Here is a 16,384-nt window from a genome sequence, read left to right as displayed (position 1 = left end):
GTTTTTATTGCTGTATTTATCGCCTTTGTTACTAATTGTTTTGTCAGTAAGGTTTTGGTTTTTGGTTTTTTTTAGACCATTGAGATTTTAATTGGCTTCTAATGTTAATTTGTTTTGTTTAGCAGGGGAGAGTTTAAGATTAGCAACCCACTGTTAATCAACCCATTGATTGCCTACTGCAGCTCATATAAGGAAACAAATATTTCCTCCTGTAAGCTAGAAATAAATGTCACACCTTTTCAGTTCCATGAAAACTTAAGTATTCTCTTTAAAGGTGTAGCCTCCTTTATAACTTTCCAAATGTATAATAATTATAGAGGGAGAGGGTTCTGATTACAACATATTTTTCATTGTAGAAAATTTGGCAAACAGAAAAGCAATAAGGAAATTAAATTTATCTGTAATCCCACCACCCAGTGCTAACAATTTTAACATTTGATGTATATCATTCCACTCTTTTTCTATATATAAATATCCACTACTGTATTTCTTTTTTTAAACATAATTAGGATCTTGCAGTTCTACAAAGTCCTTTATTATTTAAATAATGTTACACACACTTTTCCATGTCATTGCGTTCTTCTATAACATTTAATGGCTGCATTGTATTACATTGTTTGAGCCTGCCATAATTCCTTTAACCAAAACCTCATTGATGGGCAGACTTTTCGCTGATATAAAAAAGTGGGTATGGTTGTAGATAGTATCTTGCTTAACTTCTTAGTTGTTTCCTTAACTAAATCCTAACTATAGGATTTCTAGCCAAAAGAAGTGTGGAATTTCCTTTGCCCTCTGAGTTCTGTTATTATCTTTGCCGATTTGTTGGGTTTCAAATGGAATTTCATTATTTTAGTTTGCAATTTGAGGGTTTAAAAATGTATCCATTAGCCATTTGTAATTGTTCTTTTGCAAATTGTCTAGACTATTCATGTCCTTTGCCCATTTTGTTGGAATGTTTCACTTTCTTTTAATGATTTATCAGTCATTTAAGTACATAAGAGACTAATTTCTTTCTCCCATTTGTTGCAAAGCTGATTTGCCAATTGCCTTTTAATCATATTTAGAGTATTTGGGGGAACCATCAATTCTTATTAATCAAATCTATCAGTTTTTTTCTTTTCCCCCCTTTTTAAAAATATGCTTAGAATAGCTTCCCCAAGATAAAATATTTACTTATATTTTCTTCTAGTGCTCACTTGATATTACTTTTACATTTTAACATCTGCAATTTATTTTTTTAAATTTTTTAATAAATTTATCTATTTATTTATTTATTTATTTATTTATTTAGGCTGTGCTGGGTCTTCGTTGCTGTGTGCAAGCGGGGCCACTCTTCGTTGCAGTGCATGGGCTTCTCATTGCAGTGGCTTCCCTTGTTGCAGAGCATGGGCTCTAGGCGCGTGGGCTTCAGTAGTTGTGGCATGTGGGCTTCAGTAGTTGTGGCTCGCGGGCTCTAGAGCACAGGCTCAGTAGTTGTGGCGCACAGGCTCCACGGTATGTGGGGTCTTCTCAGACCAGGGCTCAAACCCATGTGCCCTGCATTGGCAGGCTGATTCTTAACCACTGCGCCACCAGGGAAGCCAACATCTGCAACTTATTTTAATGTAAGAAATGAGGTAGGGACTCTAACTCTTTTTCCCAGGCAAACCAAGTGATCCAGAACTGCATGACTGCAGTACTCGTTGCCTCTCTAACCTGCAGTGCCTCTTTATGGTGCACCGAATTGCCACACATCCTGACCTATCTGTACTCTCTGCTACTTTCTATTGAAAGTCTGTTGACTTGCATGCCATTATGATACCAGTTTACTTATCGTAGCTGTGCACTTTAACACTACTTCCTACCATACCACTTCCCCAAATTAGTATTCTTTTCCAGAATAATCTTGGCTACTCTTAATCATTCTTCCACATGAACTTTAAAATTGTTTATTCAAGTTCTCTCACTAGTTTTTTGATCAGGACTACAGTATATTTATAGATTAATATAAAAAAGTGTTGATGTCTTTATAATATTGAGCCATCCTATTGAAGAGCAAGGTATGGACTTCAATTTATTCACTTTTTTTTGTTCTTCAGTAAAGCTCTAGGGTTTTCATTATTGGAAGCAGAAGTTGTTCTTCAGTGATCATTGAAGTTTTTTATTGCTGTTCTTTTGGTTTTATGCTGATCCTATGCATTTCAGGCTAAGTTTATTCCTAGATGCTTTATTTTTCCTGGCAACTTTCAAACTGTCTTGAAGAGGCAGTTGTTCTTGAACAAGCATTTTCACTTTGCCACAATGGCAGACACAAATAATACATTAAAAAGCACCATGAAAACCTTGTGTTGATTTTAGCTCTTTTTATTAGGAAATATTCTCAAAGATAAATGTGACCTAGAGCAGAGCCATTTTCTCCCTTAAAAAAATGCAACTTCAATCCATTTTCCATCTGGGCTATTTTTGAATAGAAATAGAGAGGCACATTTCGATGTGAAATCAATTCTAAATAGAATCAACCATCAGGGTACTGCACTAAATGTCACAACTGCGTGCCAAACAGTTCATTAAGTCTTAGAAAATTATCCAAACTTTACAGATGTAACCATCACTCAACAGAAATCATTATCCACACAAGTGGAGCTCAGAAGCATTTACAGTGATAGACATGAGGAATGGAAAGAACAGAAACAATTTTCTGCAGTTTTCCTACTGTCCCACTGATGCATAAACAATTAAACGTTAAATAATTGACATTGTTCACGTCAACATAAAATCAAATTTGTTTTCTCTGAAACCTTACTCCTCTAAAGAACATCCAGAGTACTTCATATTATTTTTACTGTATAAATTATTATAATTAAAAAACTGACAGGGAAAATAATTTATTACTGAACATTGTCTGTTATAGACTTACTTAAATACCTTTTCTATACACAACTCTTAACTGATAACTTGATAGACACATTACCTCACCTCCTGTTCTCATTTAAAAGCAAAGTCATAGAAATATTCTTTCAGCTCTGTTTTCAGTTGGTTAGATGCCACCCAAATCAAAGGCATTACTATAATTGACTTATTGTTATAACTTGCACTGTCCTTCAAATTTGGCACAGTTAAATTTTGCTTTGGTTCTTAAGGAGCGGCAGCATCTAGGTGCAAACATCATCCTTTAGAACCTTTTTGAAAGTTATTCCTATATAGTCTGAGGGAGACATTATTTGAAGTGGAAATAGAATTTTGAGGTTATAAAACTCTAGGAATCCTAGTGAGCCCAGGTGCCAGATCCATTTATTTTAGAAAATTTTTATATAGTAGAAAAAGTGAAGACTAAAACTAAAATGTGATGCCATTTTATCCCTATAAGCTGGCTGAGCCTTTTCAGGAGTTGATAATATTGGAGTTGACTGGGGAGAATACACATGGTTAATAGCATGTGTGTTAGAACAGCCTTTCTTGAAGTACATTTTGCAAATTGTTTGACCCAGGATTTTAATTCTTAAATTTCTCCTAGTGAAATAATCATAGAAATTCACAATGTATTATATATGATGAATAAATTTTGTTCATTATAGCATTGTTTATAATAATGGAAAACTGGAAACAACCCAAAAGGTCATAATAAAGTAGCTGGTTAAATAAAATTTCACATAATGGGAAATTCTGCAGCCATTAAAAATGATGATGTAAATCTAAACATTTAAATACAAAGAGGGTAACAATATTATGACCTCCACCCTGTTAAATCCAATGGTCAATTCTCATCTGAATTTGACTCCGTGTGGTTCCAGGATACCCATCCTCTGGCTTCTCTGCAGCCTCACTGGCTGCTTCTTCTCTCCCCTACTGTTGAGGTGCACTGGTCCTCTTCTCTCTATATACTCACTACTTTGGTAAAGTCAGTTAAAGTCACATGGCTTTATGAGTATACATATGTGGACAATTCTCAAGTGTGTATCTCCAGCCAAACCTTCTCTCCCAAACTCCAGATTCTTTTATCCAGCTGCCTACTTAGCATCACCACTTGTATATTTAATAGATGTCCCAACAGGTTCAAAACTGAATTCCTGGTCTTCTCCCACTAACTGGTTCTACCCACAGAATTCCCCATCTCAGCTAATGGCAACTACAGTCTTCTGTTTGCTCAAGGCAAAGCCCTTTTAGTCATTCTGATGCCTCACTTTTTCTCACACCCTGTGTCCACTGGATCAGTAAAATCTGATCTCTCCACCTTCCTCTCCACCACCCAAGCCACCATCATCTCCCACCGAGATCACTGCAGTGACTCCTAAGTGACCTCCCTGTTTCAATCCTTGCTCTGAACGGTCTATTCTCAATCCAGCAGCCGTTTGTTCGTATTTAAGTCACATCCTGTCACTCCTTGCTCCAGTGTCAGCAGTATGTCCCAATTTCATGCAATGTAAAAGCCAAAGTCCTTCTGAGACCCATTTCCCACTTTTCTTTCTTTCTTTCTTTAAATAAATTTAGTTATTTAATTATTTTTGGCTGCGTTGGGTCTTGGCTGCTGCGCACGGGCTTCCTCTAGTTGCAACGAGGGGGGGCTACTCTCCGTTGCAGTGCACAGGCTTCTCATTGCAGTGGCTTCTCTTATTGTGGAGCGCAGGCTCTAGGCGTTCGGGCTTCAGAAGTTGTGGCACGCGGGCTCAGTAGTTGTGGCTCACGGGCTCTAGAGCGCAGGCTCAGTATTTGTGGCGCAAAGGCTTAGTTGTTCCACGGCATGTAGGATCTTTCTAGACCTGGGATCAAACCCGTGTCCCCTGCATTGGCAGGCAGATTCTTAACCACTGTGCCACCAGGGAAGTCTCCCCACTTTTATTTCCAATGTAGCACAAGCCTTTTTGGTATTCCTTGAACCTACCAGGCATGTGAGAAAAGAGCTTTGGACTCAGTTTCAATTGTAGCTCTATTAATAGAATGCCTCCAACCTTTTGTTTCCCATTTGCAAAATGGGAATCCTGTACCATCTACCTCCCAGGATTAAGATGGAAGTTCTTTTTAACACTCAGGCTTTATGTAAGTACCAGCGCTTTTATAATTTTCACATATGACCTCTAAAACTTGTCTTGCTTTGCTTGAGAATTTCTTATTATTTCTAGTCCTCTGTTTATATTTGATCAATTCAAACAATCTACTGTATGGCTTCTTTTATGCCAGGTACTCTGGGGATATGAGAATAGCCAGGTCATGTTCTCTTAAAGAATTTACGTGCTAGAAGTGGGAGATGGGCCTATTAAAAGCAAAAAGGGCATGAAGTATTGCAGGTGCTCTGATAAAAACAAAGCACAGATGAAGCACAGTGAGGGCGACAAAGGAAGAAAGTTCAAATCTCTCAGGATTGATGGGGAGAAATGGGAGAAAGGAGAAAGGGAGACATAAAAACTTTTATAGAGGTGACCTTGTACTGAATCCTGAAAGATGGTAGGTAAGGTTAGGCAAACAGGTAGCGGAAGGAAAAGCCTCCCCGACTACTCCCATCTCACACTCTTAAAGCACACCTGGTATTTAGCACATTTTAATTAATTCCTATTGAGGGTGATTCTTTATTCATTGTTGATCTCACCCACCAAGTATAACTGCACCCAGAGAGGCTCTGTGTCTTTCATATTCATTTCTGTACCCTAGAGTTCAGCATAGTTCTTGGTCCAAGGGAGGGAAGAAGGAAGGAAGGAAGGAAGGAAGGAAGGGAGGAAGGGGTGGGGAGGGAGGAAGAACAGTCAAGTCTTCATTAAGGGGACAGCTTTAGGAGTCAGGTGGTCCTGGTTGGAGTCCCAGATATACAATTTGCTAGCTGTGTGACCTTGAAAGAGTTACTTGACCTCTCTGTGCCTTAGTTCCCTTTTTTTTTTAACCTGTTGATCTATTTATTTATTTATTTATTTGGTTGCACTGGGTCTTGTTGCAGCAGGTGGGCTCCTTAGTTGCGGCTCGTGGGCTCCTTAGTTGTGGCATGTGGACTCTTAGTTGCAGCATGCATATGGGATCTAGTTCCCGGACCAGGGATCGAACCTAGGCCCCCTGCATTGGAAGCTCAGAGTCTTAACCACTGTGCCACCAGGGAAGTCCCCTTAGTTCCCTTTTCAGTAAAAGGAAAATAATAATACTTGCTTCTTTTGTTTTTACTATTTTTTTACTTTCTTCTTTTTTTTTTAAAATAGCTGCTTCTTCATAAGGCTGTTGAGGATTTACTGAGATCGTTTTTGGAAAGGCTCAGCATGTTGAAAGGCACATGCTTTGAATACTAATCCTATCTTCCAAGGTTCTCACCCTCTTAGGCCAAATTACAAGAACTCTCTTAGAGCAAAATGAAGGTGTTTCTCTGTCCAACAGTTAAAACTTTCAAACGTCATAACAACTTAGATTTTTCTGTTTTGTTTTGTTTTGTTTTGTTTTGCAACTTGCCTTTTTTATATATAGACACACAGACACACACTTAGTCTTAATGGCTTCCTTTGACTTCCTTAAAAAACGAGTACTTCTGTGGTTGAGTGTCTGAATTGCTGTACCATTAGAAACAGTGCCTGCAGCAAACTGCTTTGTCTCAGTTACTCATTTTGGAGGACACTTGTATTTCAGGGTTGTCCTCGGCTATCTTTCTGGCCCTAGTGAAGACATTCAGGATCCAGTGAGTGACAAATTCTTCAAGGAGGTGTGGGTTTCAACGGCAGCTCGAAATGCTACAATTTATGATAAGGTGAGGTTCACATATCCTGCTCCTTTTTTAATTGAATCATGTCACAAAAGCACATAATTATTTCCGCATATTATTGTACAGAGTATTCTTAATGAGTGTAAAAAACCAATACACCTCCAAGTTGTAATAAAATAATTCTTGGTAGACATTAAAAAAACAGAGTCAAAAAGAGCCATAGATTATTGTTTAGAAGAGACTTTAGTGGCATTCTGGTCTCAGATTCCAGAATCCCATCATAAGCATCCTTAGCAGGTGGTTACCCAGCCTTTATACATGTCTAGTGACAAAGAGAAAAGAGGCAGATGGGATCAAAAAATGAGTCAGACTTGGGTTCAGCCCAGCTCACACAGTTGCTGGTGATATAACTATGTGTGTAGTAATTTGATGTTCTGAGCCTTCCTTTCTTTCCTCTCCTATAAATTGGGAGGAACATTCACTAGGTGGTTGTGAGGATAAAGAACAGTCTATTAAATGTATTTAGCACATAGTACATGTAGTAAATGGTGTCCATCCTAATGATGAAGCTTATTAATAATGAGAAACTTCCTCATTTGGACAGCTCTAATTTTGGAAAGGTGTTTTAAAACCAACTTCGTTTGTTAGGGAGCCTAAATGCATCTTCTGGTAAGTTCCGTCCATTGATGATGATAAAGAGTGTACAAGAGTTGAGTCACCCAACACTGAAACAGGTTACATCATGAAGTAGCCAGCATTCCATCATAGAAAATATTCAAGCTGAGTTCCACTGACCATCTATTATAAACTGGGTGAGAGTGCATTCTTCTTCTGACTTCCAGAGTCCCCTCAGCACAGAAAATTCATCATTTCTAATGAAACATGACAACTATCTACATAGCCTTATTTCATACTGAGGCCTCAAGACCATGATCAAATAGGTTGTGTGCATGGAGCCTTTTCAAATGTAATTTTTAAAATGCAGGGCACAGCCTAGTTTGGATCCTGGATTGGGAGGAATAACAGCTATAGAAGACATTTTGGGAATAATCAGATAAATCTGAATATGGACCATATCTTAAATAACATAGAATTGATTTTCTGAGGTGTGAGAATTATATTGTGGTTATATAGGCACATGTCCTTATTCTTAAGAAATACATGCTGAAATATTGATGTGTGAAGTGTTATGTTGTGTGAAACTTATTTTCAGTTAGCAAAATACATGCACAATTGATAACTTTAAGTACAGGTACAGATATAAACATTTTTCAAAATTAAAAAGAGAAAATATAATCACAATTTTCCTTTTAGACCAGAGCCTCCAGTGAAATTCAAGGGTGATTATTACCCAGAAAGTAAGGTATCACCCATGAAACTCCTTACCACTAGCTTGACTTTATCCTGAGGTCAATCACTTATGTAGATCAGATATAGGATCTGTGTTGTTGTTGTTGTTTTTTTGATGGAAGCAAATCTAGCACTCTCTTTGTAGCAAATAAAAGAAGCAACCCTTCAATCAGGTCTGCGCTGTAACATAAAACCAATTAATATGTGTTTCATAAAACAAAGGTTTTGTCGGTTGGAATGAGTATTTTCAGTAAAGGGGATATGCTTGCTTTTAAACCTATCACTCAGTTTCCTATTTAATCAGGTGTTCCGGTGCCTTCCCAATGATGAAGTACACAATTTAATTCAGCTGAGAGACTTTATAAGCAAGCCCATCTTAGCAAAGGAAGATCCCATTAGAGCTGAGGAAGAACTGAAAAAGATCCGTGGGTTCTTGGTACAATTCCCCTTTTATTTCCTGTCTGAAGAAAACCTACTGCCTTCTGTTGGAACCAAAGAAGCCATGGTGCCCACCGAGGTTTGGACTTAAGAGTCATACTTGTTTGCAACTCAGACTTCCACCCTGAAGAGTACATGTCACACAGTGACTTTCTGGAGACCTAACAGCCATAGCCGGACCCAGTACACTCTTGTATCCAACCCTTGGACCCTTTGGGTTGGTTGGGAAGGGCTGTAGTCATACGGATATAAGGACAGTGAAAATCAGCAGGGCTTTATAATTCTTCCTGCCTATCCCTGTGAAAAAAGGACTGTATTCTTAGGTAGCATATACCCAACAGCTTAAACACATACTAAAATTCCATGATGGATACCAAACTGCATTTTCTTTGCTATCAAGAATTTACCTGTCACTGTGATCTACTTTGCCAAAAGTTGTCTGAACCTCCTTATTTTTCTCTGACCCTCACTTACGCAATTGATGTCTGCTGAACCTGCCTTCATCTCATAGTCCATACAGGCTCTGTTTGAGGTATTGTCTATTGCTAGAAGGTGTTGTGCTTCAAGGTTATTTAAGGTTACCTGGGTTGCTCCTGCCCCTGCCCTTCTGGCCCCGGAGTAGTTGTGTGCACCCAACCAAGGATGTGGTCCTTATTCCTTTCCAGTGACTGAAAGGACAGGACAGACCTTAGTCTACACAGCAGCCCATGTTAGGCACTTCTGACAACATTGACAGCATGTATATTGACACCACAGATCAACAGAAAGGAATTAAATTCGGTTATTAAGGCAGAGATTTCACTTTGCCTCCAAAGGCATTGACAAGATGTGTCCTTTTGATAGGGCCCACCCTATCAGATTTGAAAACGTGTAGGATATTTGATTACACAGCAACCGATAAAACTCAAAGACACAGCATGCAGCCTTCAGCAATCTTCAACCTTTTGGTGGGAATCTGATCCAGATAAGAAAAGAAGATTTCTTATAGTCCTGTAAAATTTCCTGTCATCCTTAGCTGCAGGATTGATTGAAATTTGAGTTTCTACATTTCGAAGTCAAACCAGTGAATACAACTTGTCTTTCAAGAGACTCAGGGGCTTCATAACTCATGCCAAGTTAATGTGTATGAGCCTAACCTTATTTGACTTTCAGCCCGCCAGCTATGTTACCTTCTTTAAGAAAAATTGTTTGCAAGATGCATACAACTTCACTTGCGTTATTAAATATACATTAACATTCCACCAGGGTTCCAAAGAGGTTAGGATTATTTTTTAATTCACATTATCCTAGTCTGTGAATTGTTCTGGAAACCCATTTCTCCTTTTTGGATGTTAGTGTACATACCCTTTGGTACCCCATAGCTCCAATTTTTGTTTTTTTGTTTTTTTGTGGTACGCGGGCCTCTCACTGTTGTGGCCTCTCCTGTTGCGGAGCACAGGCTCCGGACGCACAGGCCCAGTGGCCATGGCTCACGGGCCCAGCCGCTCCACGGCATGTGGGGTCTTCCCGGACCGGGGCACGAACCCGTGTCCCCTGCATCGGCAGACGGACTCTCAACCACTGCGCCACCAGGGAAGCCCCCCCCATAGCTCTAATTTTATTAAGCAGAACTGTTCTTACAACCTAAAGAACTAATGTGGGTTCCCAACGGGCCTGAGGCCATAAAACATGGTGTAGGTGCAATGATTACACCTCTATGGATTACCTGGACAGAATCTCATCCAAAAGAGTAAGGACCCAATCCCTATTTTCCTAGAACTGATAGTCCAGTGGAAAAGATTAAACAGGAGCACAAAGTCTGTGAACTAGGTTAGTAGGAGAGAGACAGTGTCACACCCAGGAGGGTTTTACAAATGAGGTGGGACTATGTAACCAACAATGGGAATGAATATGCTTTTATGGTGGCTGAAGATAGTAAAATGACTTCTTTCTATAGCAGTGGTAAATAAGACATTTGCTATTTATGAAGTTTAGATTGGCATTTAAAGTGTTGAGTGTATGTGGAATACCTAAGGATTTTTCATGTTTTCTTTTTAAATTTAAAAAAAATGTAGAACAGTCAACAAACTGGCTCTTGAAAGGGCCCTTTCTCAAAAAAAAAGTCACTTAATCCAACCTCTGCCCATTTTATAGCTGAGGAAACTGAGAACCAGGTTAGTTGAAGGACTCACTGAAGTTTACCCATTAGGACCAGTGACATTGTTGGTCCATTACTGGCCTCTCCTTTCACTCATCACAGCCCCAAAAAGAGGAGATGCAGTAAATAGATTTCAGACAGGATGTCTCTAAGCTATTTTGAACCCCGTGTTATTATGTATTTATGTGCTTGTCTGTCTCCCCCTACTAGAATGTAAGCTCCATGGGGCAGGGACTTTCCTGTGTTTTGTTCATAGTGTATCCCCTAAGCCAGAAACAGTGCCTGGCTCATAGGAGGTGCTCAGTATCTGTCGGATGAATAAAGGAGGTGGAGGAGAGAGCTAATGAAATGAAAAACTTATGGACTCTCAGATAAGAAATCTTCCTGCTGTTGCTAAAGAAACTGTTAGCAAGTTTCTTTTCTACTGCATCCTCTTAAAGGCAAGATGCTCATCTGCAAAGAGAGGGACTGCAAGATTTATTTGGGTGGATTTTATGGAAAATTCAGTGCCATAATTGCCTGCTTTGCAGTAGCAGTTTACGTAATGCAGCATTCTGCAAAAATTGCATGGGCCGTGGACACAGGATATACCATATGGCCTAATTACCCATCATGCTCTGACACCATTACTACCTAATAGAAGTTCAGATAATTTATCTTTAGCATCACAATGTCTGATATAAACATTAAAATGCAAGTGATTCAGTCTTGAAAAGCTATTACGAATCTGTTCAACATTTTAAATTGACTATAATCTTTTGAAATGCCTATAAGTGCTGTACCTGACACTCTGATAATCTCTGTAATAATTTTTTGCTTTCTAGAAGGAAAAATTCTATGATTATAAGAAGTGAAGGGTAGAAAGTGGTCATGGCCTATTAAAGCTATTCAGATTGACCAAGCTTAGTGGTTGGAGGCTACTAAACACAGCAGGTCGGGTTCAGGCATTTGCTCTGGAGCAAGTGTCCACTCAGGGACTCACCCTCCAGTGGGATGGGCTTCATTCTCAGCTGTAATGCATCACAGAGAGCTGGTCATTAGATAATTGAGTGACATATTGTAAAGCAAAACATTGGTTTTATTTTAATAGCATGTTTGGAAGAAAGTTTTGTCTCTAGGTAGTCAAAACCAGAAGCAGTTAATCTCTTATGTAATAACTTGGGAAATTGTAACATGTCGTGAATTAACAGTCTTCCAGACGAAGGCAGTAAGCCAGGAAGTCTTTTTGCAGATACAAGACGACGGGCAGAACAGATTTTATATACATCGTGGAGATCCTGCACGTCTTTCTGCCCCTCCTCATTCCTTATTCCTTCAACCTCTTTCCCCAACCAGAGCCCTTCCGTATTATGGAAACCATTTTAGAGGACAAGAAAAAGCTTTCTGGGAAAAAACAACATGAGGCATCTAAAATAAATCTTCAGTTTAACTCACACTTTTAAGTGATTGACAAAATATTATCACTTTTTAACAGAGGTAATGGTTCTTTTTAACATCTCTGATCTGATGTGGCACTTGAGCATTTTCAGATGCCTGTCACCTCTGGAGAGGGGCTAAAGAGGGCCCTTCATGTCTTCTCATCCCTCTCAATTCTCCCATGTATGAAAAGTGAGCAAACACTAAAGGATTTTCAGTGTGCTTAGGAATACAATTTTATTTCCTTGGAAGATCCTCTGAAGTCAATCACTACTGGCAACTTGGAGGTTTAAAATGGGTTTTACCAGGCATAGGCCTTGAGAAATTCTTGAATCTAGAAATTCACTGGAAAAGGAATTCATCGCCATCTATCAAAAAGTTGCAGGTGAAGAATCAATGGATTCGCATTATGTTTAGGGGGAGGCAGATGCCATAATATGATTCCTAGTGGCATTTAATTCACATGTGATATATTATTGGCTTTCACTGCAGATTGGAAGGATTCATTAAAGGAAACAAAAATTCTTTGGCTTAATTTATTATAGGTTATTTTCTTTTTTCCTTTATACCAGTATTAAATTTTAACTTAAAAACAAAAAGTAATCAAAGTAAGATAAATGGAAATTTATCACACTAATCATTTTAAACTTTTAAGTTTTAAAATCAGAGACTGGGATTTCAATCCAACCAAACTGCAGACTTAATTACTCTTTCCTATTCTCTAGCAGCTATGATTGTTTGCTTTATTCTAGATAAATGCACTTAAGTGAATGTTGTCCTAGTTCTGCTCAGCACTAGGAAATGCAACATCATGCTCTCCTAATGTATATTCCACTTGGATTCTTCACATAAAATTGTCTGAGTCAAAGGTACTGATATTCTCCTCAACCATTCTAAAAATTCATATCACAGTATTGCAGTTGGAGCACGTGTCTCTGATGCAAAAACCAGATACTTGCTGGTGAACATCCATCCATTCAGAATATTCAGATATTCTGGACAGAGCTCAGGCCCTAGCCTCACCCTTATGGCAGGCTTTGGCAAACTAAGGCTGGGCCTCCTGTTTTTGTAAGTAAAGTTTTATTTGAATGTAGCCATGTCCATTTGTTTACATGCCTCATGACCAAATGAGCTGCACATCTGAGAATACTTGCCGTCCTTAAGAAACGTTTACTGATCCTTCCTCTAGAGAGAGCAAAGAATGTCCAATTAGGGTACCTCAACCAAACAGATTTGGGTGAGTTCTAATCTCTTCCATAAGCAAGGTTTTCAACTCTCCATATCCCAGAGCCCAGCATTCTACAATAGATTTATTCTAACAAGGTCAAGTCCTTTCAAGAATGAAAAATCACATGTGTTTTTGTTCTGAAAGAGTTTTTGTCAACGAAAGCAATCTTCTTCCAGCTGAGCACTCATATGGAAGCGTGGTTGATAATGTTTGTAACTAAAGTGTTAAATTAGGACAGATAGGCCTAACGATTTGTATTCAGAATGACAATTGTGAACTCAAGAAACAGTCTCCCTGGATTTTCCTTCTGTGAAGCCTTGGAAATGATACGTGTATCCATTCTCTGCCTCACAGTCAATGCTTTTGATGCCAAGTCCCTTAACTGCTTTTTTAAATGTAAATATTCATTAATTAAACAATTATAAGTGTGCAATTGGCCGTGTCCTTCTACTTGAAAAGATTCCTCGTTCTGCGCATGGGGTTTTTACAGCCAGCGCACTGTAGGTTTGAGCTCGAGACAGTAACCTGTGCCTTTGGAGCAGATGTCAGAGCCCCAGCGTCCCCTGCTGCCCCCAGTCTTCTCACAAACTTCATGCACGCATCTCAGCAGCACCCAGAAAGAGAAGGAGACAGAAGTCCCCTTTTGCCCCCTCCTCCACCAGTCACTACCTATTCCCTGAAAGGCAATCACTTTCCCCAGTTCTTGAAACAGAGATTAGTTTTGCCTATTTTTGTACCCCACTGGCTTTTTTTTTTTTTTTTTTTTTTTTTTTTTGCGGTACACGGGCCTCTCACTGTTGTGGCCTCTCCCGTTGCGGAGCACAGGCTCCAGGCATGCAGGCTCAGCGGCCATGGCTCACGGCCCAGCCGCTCCGCGTCATGTGGGATCTTCCCGGACTGGGGCATGAACCCGTGTCCCCTGCATTGGCAGGCGGACTCTCAACCACTGCGCCACAAGGGAAGCCCCCCACTGGCTTTTTTAACAAGGACATCCTCAGCCTTTATCTCAACTAGGCATCTCTAAGCTTTCTTTGTCTTCCAGGTGGCTGCTTACGTTTATAGAATCGTTGGTGGGCTCTCCATTTCACTTCTTCAAGATCTGACTTGTTCTTCTCATTCTACTCAATGCTCAGGTGATCCCATCGACTCCCATGGCTTCACTGCCATCTCTGTGCTCACCTGCAGCCCAGGTCTCTCTCCTAAGCTCCAGATACATTAGATGTCTGAGCAATAGATCTCTCTACTTGCTTTTCCCACATGCACCTCAAAGTCAACAATACATCCTGTCCAAAATGGCAGCCATCACCAGCACTCTCAAATGCTCCCCGAATGCTCCTTCTGTTGTTCCGCATATTAGAGAACAGCCCCACTATCCACCAAATATTATCCAAATTGGAGAAATAATCATCATCCTCGATTCCTCCCTTTCTCTCACCTCCCCCACTTCCAATCAGCCACCAAGTCTGCTAGTTCCACAACTAAACATCTCCCAGGTCCTGTCACTTATTTCTCCTCCTAATGCTACTTCCTACTTGACCTTGTTCACCATCACCTCATGTGGATTAACTAGTCTCACAGTCAGGTCTGGTCCCTCCCAAATCCATTCACTACAATTAGAGATAATTTTAAACCGCAGATCTGATCATGTCTCTTCTAGCTTAAATCCCTTTAAGAGCTTTTGTTTTCAGGGTGAAGTCCTCATAAGGTTTTATAAGGCTCTTTATGGACCCACCCCTCCTTAACTATCCAGCTGAATCACTCCCAATTTGCCACTCTTCTTTTCAGCAATAAGGTATCTTTATCCACAAATTTCCATTTCTCGTTGGTTAAATATTGGCCCTGGGGGAGTCAATTCCCCGGCACTTCTGGAACTTCCTTACCCAAGGACTCAGCAAGCTGCTGTGGGTCCAAGAGAGCCGGTGGAGAGACAGAAGCCCATCAGGGGCAAAGCTGCAGCTTGGGGAACTGCCCTCTGCAGCTACAGTTGAGCTCAGAGGTGGGTGGACAGCCTGTGTAATGGGGCGTCAACAACACCCCCTAGAATGGGCCTGTGATTTTTCTTTTTCACGATGTAGTAATTCTTATTCTAGAAGCATATAATTTGCTTTTTCTTTTTTCTTTTTTACATTTTTATTGGAGTATAAATGCTTTACAATGTTGTGTTAGTTTCTGCTGTACAACAAAGTGAATCAGCTCTACATACACATATATCCCCATATCCCCACCCTCTTGCGTCTCCCTCCCACCCTCCCTTTCCCACCCCTCTAGGTGGTCACAAAGCTCTGAGCTGATCTCCCTGTGCTATGTGGCTGCTTCCAACTAGCTATCTACCTTACCTTTAGTAGTGCATATAAGTCCATGCCTCTCTCTCGCTTTGTCACAGCTTACCCTTCCCCCTCCCCATATCCTCAAGTCCATTCTCAAGTAGGTCTGTGTCTTTATTCCTGTTTTACCCCTAGGTTCTTCATGACATTTTTTCCCCCTTAAATTCCATATATATGTATTAGCATACGGTATTTGTCTTTCTCTTTCTGACTTACTTGACTCTGTATGACAAACTCTAGGTCTATCCACCTCATTACAAACAGCTCAATTTCGTTTCTTTTTATGGCTGAGAAATATTCCATTGTATATATGTGCCACGTCTTCTTTATCCATTCATCTGTCGATGGGCACTTAGGTTGTTTCCATCTCTGGGCTATTGTAAATAAAGCTGCAATTAACAATTTGGTACATGACTCTTTTTGAATTATGGTTTTCTCAGGGTATATGCCCAGTAGAGGGATTGCTGGATCATATGGTAGTTCTATTTGTAGTTATTTAAGGAACCTCCATACTGTTCTCCATAGTGGCTGTACCCATTCACATTCCCACCAACAGTGCAAGAGAGTTCCCTTTTCTCCACACCCTCTCCAGCATTTATTGTTTCTAGATTTTTGATGATGGCCATTCTGACTGGTGTGAGATGATATCTCATTGTAGTTTCGATTTGCATTTCTCCAATGATTAATGATGTTGAGCATTCTTTCATGTGTTTGTTGGCAGTCTGTACATCTTCTTTGGAAAAATGTCTATTTAGATCTTCTGCCCATTTTTGGATTGGGTTGTTTGTTTTTTTGTTATAGAGCTGCTTATAAATTTTGGAGATTAATCCTTTGTCAGTTGCTTC

General features: G+C 39.7%; 1 protein-coding gene across 3 annotated transcripts in view; it reads left to right on the top strand.

Moving 5' to 3' along the window:
* PLD1 (phospholipase D1) overlaps positions 1 to 13,640 on the top strand; it is a 220,911-nt gene extending 207,271 nt beyond the window's left edge. For all 3 annotated transcript variants that reach the window (XM_081234557.1, XM_081234558.1, XM_081234559.1), the window contains 2 exons: positions 6,574 to 6,691; positions 8,301 to 13,640. In XM_081234557.1, coding sequence (XP_081090683.1) covers positions 6,574 to 6,691; positions 8,301 to 8,525 — 343 coding nt within the window. In that variant the 3' untranslated portion in view covers positions 8,526 to 13,640. The remainder of the gene's footprint in view (positions 1 to 6,573; positions 6,692 to 8,300) is intronic.
* Positions 13,641 to 16,384: the final 2,744 nt, after the last annotated feature.

Source organism: Mesoplodon bidens (genome assembly GCF_964165515.1).
Source record: "Mesoplodon bidens genome assembly, chromosome: 5".
In the NCBI taxonomy this organism is placed as follows: domain Eukaryota; kingdom Metazoa; phylum Chordata; class Mammalia; order Artiodactyla; family Ziphiidae; genus Mesoplodon; species Mesoplodon bidens.
Note: the sequence above shows the minus strand (reverse complement) of the source record. Positions and strands in the feature narration are given on the sequence as shown.